The 5670-nt window shown below is 44.0% G+C and overlaps 1 protein-coding gene across 1 annotated transcript; it reads right to left on the reverse strand.

Annotated features, from left to right (window-relative positions):
* pabpc1a (poly(A) binding protein, cytoplasmic 1a) lies at positions 1-5288 on the reverse strand. The gene is made up of 15 exons (XM_079469118.1): positions 4548-5288; positions 4140-4333; positions 3940-4055; positions 3023-3162; positions 2848-2942; positions 2628-2765; positions 2436-2531; positions 1744-2016; positions 1573-1663; positions 1377-1487; positions 1137-1279; positions 949-1033; positions 713-843; positions 400-495; positions 1-318 (listed from the first exon to the last, which is right to left on the reverse strand). The coding sequence occupies exons 1-14, from the start codon at positions 4738-4740 to the stop codon at positions 406-408; spliced, it is 1896 nt and encodes a 631-aa protein (XP_079325244.1). The 5' UTR covers positions 4741-5288; the 3' UTR covers positions 1-318; positions 400-405.
* Between the last annotated feature and the right edge of the window lie 382 nt (positions 5289-5670).

Here is a 5670-nt window from a genome sequence, read left to right on the forward strand (position 1 = left end):
CATGTTTAAAGTTTTTATTTATTCAAGCAGTTAAATCCAATTTCCCAAATGTTCAGCTATCAACTGCCAGAACACAATTGAAGATGAGCATTCATTAAGAGGAATAAAAAGAAAGGAATGTTTTGGAATTTTCAAAATTAAAAATTTTCCATTTTTTTAAGATTTTTTAAATATAATCAAGGTCCATGTTTAACCTCTTGACCTGGCAAAGTATTTTGATGTATGCACTGTATTCTTTTTTTGAGTATCAGGTTTTTCAATATTTCTCGATTTTGTAATGCTTCTGTCCTGGTAAAGTCAGGCTCACTGATCATCATTCTGAAATGAAAAACAAACAAAGTGTTACAAGAAACCCACAGTCAAGCAGAGAAACCGCTTTGAAAGCATATGAGATCTCACTTCATCTCAGACAGCTGGGGCGGTGGTGTTGGTCACTGATTTCTGTGCGGCTTCTTTGGCCTGATGAGCTTGTAACACAGCGACAGCTTCATCAACCTGAGAGCACATCAAATCACCCATTAACACACACACAACAACTGATGATTCTCACAAAGCTACATCCTGGCTTTTTCACATCAAACTCACTGAAGTTAACATATATCATGTGCGTACAATTAACATCAAAGCGAATAAACTATGAGTTTTCTGTCAAAGTCACAATCGGTTTCAACAACTGCGAGATGTTAGCCGAGAGCTTTGAGCGATCACAGACCTTAGAGCGCAGAGACTCTGGAGACTCCAGCATGTGGAGCAGCTCAGAGTTGTCGATCTCCAGCAACATTCCAGTAATCTTTCCAGCCAGACTGGGATGCATGTTCTGAATGAGGGGGAAGAGACGCTCTCCTGCAGTGGAACAACAGAAGGCATGAGAACCTCCAGACACTGCCCAGGATCATCTAAACAATCTGATCAGCTAAATGTCTAATTAATACTGTAATCGGCGGTTACCCAGCATCTGCTTCTGTTCCTGTGGTGGGGCAGCAGCCAACATAGATGCAGTCAGAGGCTCCTGACCTTGAACGTGTACAGCAGGCTGGTGGTGGCGAAAAGAAATGAACAGTGTCAGAGCAGCGTTTTATGAAATGAATATATAAGGTCATCACGTGCAGCTGAAACAGAAAGAAGAATTATAATACCTGCTGCATGGGGACCTGAGGTTGAGTGGGCATGTGCTGCTGTGGGTTGCGGACTCCAGGTGCGTACTTGTACTGTGGCACACCTCTCACTGGAGCGGTTCCTGTGGCTGCAGCTGGGGGACGAGGACCCAAACCTTGAGAGGCTGTGAGAAAAGAAATCATCAGGATCGATAAAAGGAAAGGTTAATTGCTAACTAATGCCAAAACGAGCCATAAAGCATTATTGCAGGAGTCACTCACTCATTCGCTGTGATGCCATCATTCGGGGAACCTGTGAGGATGTGGGACGCACTCCACCAAAGGTTGGGCGAGGAGCTGACGGCCTGATGGCGTTTGGCATGTTCTGGAAATCTGCAGAGAAAACCAAAGAAATAAAAATGTTGTCACAAAACACGTAAACTTCACAGGGAGACAACTAACTAGACAGAGCACTCACGCTGAGGGCGGACACCCTGCGTTGCCCAGCGAGGGCTGGGGCGGAGCTGTGCCAGCTGACTGGTGGGGTAGTATGCAGCACGGTTCTGAGCCTGTGGAACACAACAGTCATCAACATTAAAGTCTTAACTTAAATACACCTGCTGAAAATAAATAAACTGATGGGGCAGACCTGTGGAATAGCAGCCATGAAGTATCCAGATGGAGGTGCGGCCTGGTAGGGGTTAAGGACTGGGTTTGGAACAGCTCTGACAGTGGCCATCCTCTGCATGTACTGGCTGGTGAGATGGGCCTGACGCTCCTCTTTCCTCTGAGCCAGAGCCACATACAGAGGTTTGGTGGCGACGATACGGCCGTTCATTTCTGTCACTGCCTTCGTGGCCTCTTCAGGAGAAGAGAAGCACACGAATCCAAAGCCTTTGCTTCTTCCGCCCTCCATCATAACCTGTACAAAACACAGAAGGACGTCAATGAGGAGAAATGCATTTTAATGTTCAAAGGTTTAGAGCATGGCGCTAGCAACACCAAGGTCATGGGTGGGAACACACACTGCAAAAAAAACCCTGTCATTTTCCTGAATATTCCTGTTAGATTGAAATACGGTCACATTTTTAAATAACAAAACAACGATTTACAAGAAAAACAGGGAAAACCATTTAATACATCAATATATCCTATGAGTGTACAGGGAAAATATACATTTTACGGTATATTTCTGTTGTAACAGTTTACAGAAAATATTTGAACAGATTAAATTTTAACAGTGCAGGGATTTGCACGTACAAATGTATAATATAATGCAATGCAATGCCAGTCACAATGTAAACCAAATGCATAAATGTATAATGTCAAAGTTGTTAATACCTTTGCACTTGTGATGGTGCCAAAAGGTGAAAATTCTTTGCGCAGGCGTTCATCGTCCAAGCCGTCATCTAGATTCTTGACGTAAAGATTCACTCCCTGTTGAAAAGCACATAAACCACCCACAGGATTATTCACTCTGAAAGAACAGGAAGTCAGATGCACAGAAAACTGCTGGAGAGCCGCTAATCTTACCTGATAACGGGTCATGCGGTCCTGCTTCATTTGCTCAAATTTACGCTTTAGTTCTGTCTGACGCTCTCCTTTCTTCTGAGCACGACCCACGTACACCTGCTTCCCGTTAACCTCCTTCCCGTTCATCTCATCCACCGCCTGAGGAGCAGAGAAAAGATCCCACAACACTTCAGTGATGAGAAGAACTCCAGAGATCAGTCAGCAGCAGATGGATACTCACCCTCTGTGCGTCCTCATGCCGCTCGAAGCTGACAAACCCAAAGCCTCTAGATTTGCCGCTCTCATCGGTCATGACACGAATACTGAGAGCTGGACCTGAAATAACAGGCAAAACATTCAAGATCTGATTCCACATGAACACCAAACAAGTTCATTCTACTGCCAACAAAACTTACCATATTTACTGAAGACCTCCCTCAGCTTCTCATCGTCCATGTCTTCTCCAAAGTTCTTAATGTAAACGTTGGTGAACTCTTTGGCACGAGCTCCCATCTCGGCCTCACGCTCCTTGCGAGACTTGAAACGACCCACAAACCTGGAAAGTGAAAAAAACATTTGATCATTCCATCTCCACAACACAACACAGCCATATAACCCCAAAACAGACTGCTCAGATTTGGAGTTGAGAGATTCACACGGTTTAAAGCCATAACATTCAAGCTTGGACCGCTAGATTGTGCGCTTTCGAAAACAACAACCAAAAGTGAAGCTAAATGATGTTATGGAATTATGGGATATCCAGAGGTGTATGGAGATCGCCCATCATTCAGACAAGATAATGAATTCATTTTATTTGATGTCATGGTAGTGAATTAGCTTGAAAGAAACGTGTAATGTAAAGCTACGTTAGCCCGTGAATGATATTGGACTTTGTTAATTGATTGGGTAGCGTAATGCTACACAGTTTTACGTGTTTAAAACAGACATACAGTCGTCTACATTTACACTTGTTTGTGTTTCAGTCGTCAAAGAGAAATCGTGATCTATAATAACAGAACAACAGATGCTGTATAATAAGCACTTCTGCATGTGTGTGTTGCCGTAGTTTCTACAACTGGAAACTGAGGGTCGTGCGGGCAGCGGATATCAAGTCACTGATATGTGACAAATTCCAAACATTTGAATTAGGAATTTCTCTGGATTTGCACATTCTTGGGAACATTTGGGATACGCAAGTACACAACTGCATGAAATGTATAACACACTGTGTATAAATAATACAATTCTTCCATATTGTGGCGTTAATGTGATGCAGTCAATCAAAACACACACATCAAATAAATGACGGATCAGTGAGTTAAATCACACTTACACTTTGCGGTCATTGAGCAACATGCCATTCATTTTCTCAATGGCTCTTTCGGCCGCCTCATGGGTCTCAAAGTGCACGAAGCCGTAGCCTTTTGAGCCATTCTCATCGCAAACCACCTGCAAGAGGAGAACATCACCCAGCACACATCAGACACGGGCGTTCACACCAGAGCAGCACCACAACACATGCGTCTTCATTACCTTGCAGGACAGAATGTTGCCGAAGGCAGAGAAGGTATCGTAAAGAGCCTTGTTGTCGATGGATTTGTCCAAGTTCTTGATAAAAATGTTGCCCACGCCACTCTTGCGCAGTGAGGGGTCGCGCTGTGACCACATGATCCGGACCGGTCTGCCCTTGATGACGTCAAAGTTCATGGTGTCCAAAGCGCGTTCAGCTGAAACACACACACGAGTTTAATTCTGGTTATGACGGATCTCTACATAGACAGAACACACAGTACCGATGCACAGAACACACAGTACCGATGCACAGAACACACAGTAATAACTGTCGAGATGCATCGAGATCACGCGACTCCCGGCGCGTTTATCAGCAATAAAACATCCGAAAACCTGTAACACACATGAAATAAATGCAGCTTCACTTACCGTCGGCGGGTTGCTGGAAGTTCACGTATGCGTAACCCAGAGAGCGACGGGTCATCATGTCCCTGCACACCCGAATCGACAGAATGGGCCCGGCTGGGCTGAACTTCTCGTACAACATGGCCTCGGTCACGTCCGAGTGGAGATCACCCACATACAGGGACGCCATCGGGTAACTTGGAGCGCTTGCGTTCATCCTCTTTAAAGACTATCGCACGACCGAGAACGATAAACGAGTGGATAACGCGGTTAGAACCACGACACCCGAAAAAACCTGAGCCGAAAACACGCGGAGGAGTAACGTTACCGAGCGGCTGTAATGGCGACGGACGAGCTCTAATGCGCTCGACGGTCTCCTCGAATACGGTCAAACGACAAACAACTGCCGGACAACAGACTGAAGGGTCAATTAAAACGCGTTCGGTACCGAATAATCGTCGACGCTTTCGCGGTATCGATCGAGACACGATGATTAAAATGTACCTCAGGCCTACTGAAGTCAAAGCGTGCGGTGCTGCTCGAATAATTTCCTCAAATCTGTCGCGGATTCTGCTTCACCGAGATGTTCGGTAATAAAAGTAGATTTTTGTTTGTGGTATTTTTTTCGGTTTTGTATTTTTTTTTTGTATTTTTGATTTTTTATATAAGATGTGTGCCGAGGCTCAGAGGCACACGCGCTTTCTCTTGCACCGCACAAGGTAGGGGAAGAAAAACGGAAGTACCGCACAGATAAGAGGCATTCTCGGCGGAAGTTGCGTGTTTCGTTTTATATATGGTTTACGTGAAGACAAAATAAAAGTCCTCGCTAAGTACAACGCAGCATTCTGTGAAAAACATGGACTACATTTAAAACACATTCTTCATCTTTGGAAAATGATGCTTTTTGAAAGTGTTAAATGATTAAAAAGCCGCATTGACTGCACAGGTTATATTGCTCAGCAAGATCCATTTCATTCTCAAAATAATTTTCTATGTCACGTCTTACACTGCAAATGTGACTTTCTTACGAAGTATTTTTGTCTTGTTTTACAGTAAAAATTGCTCAAAGTTCTTGAATCAAGATGCGTTTTCTTGACGAGCAAAATGATCTTAGAAAAGAAGTCTTGTTTTCAGACAAACAATATGA

This window comes from Barbatula barbatula (genome assembly GCF_947034865.1).
Source record: "Barbatula barbatula genome assembly, chromosome: 12".
In the NCBI taxonomy this organism is placed as follows: Eukaryota; Metazoa; Chordata; class Actinopteri; order Cypriniformes; family Nemacheilidae; genus Barbatula; species Barbatula barbatula.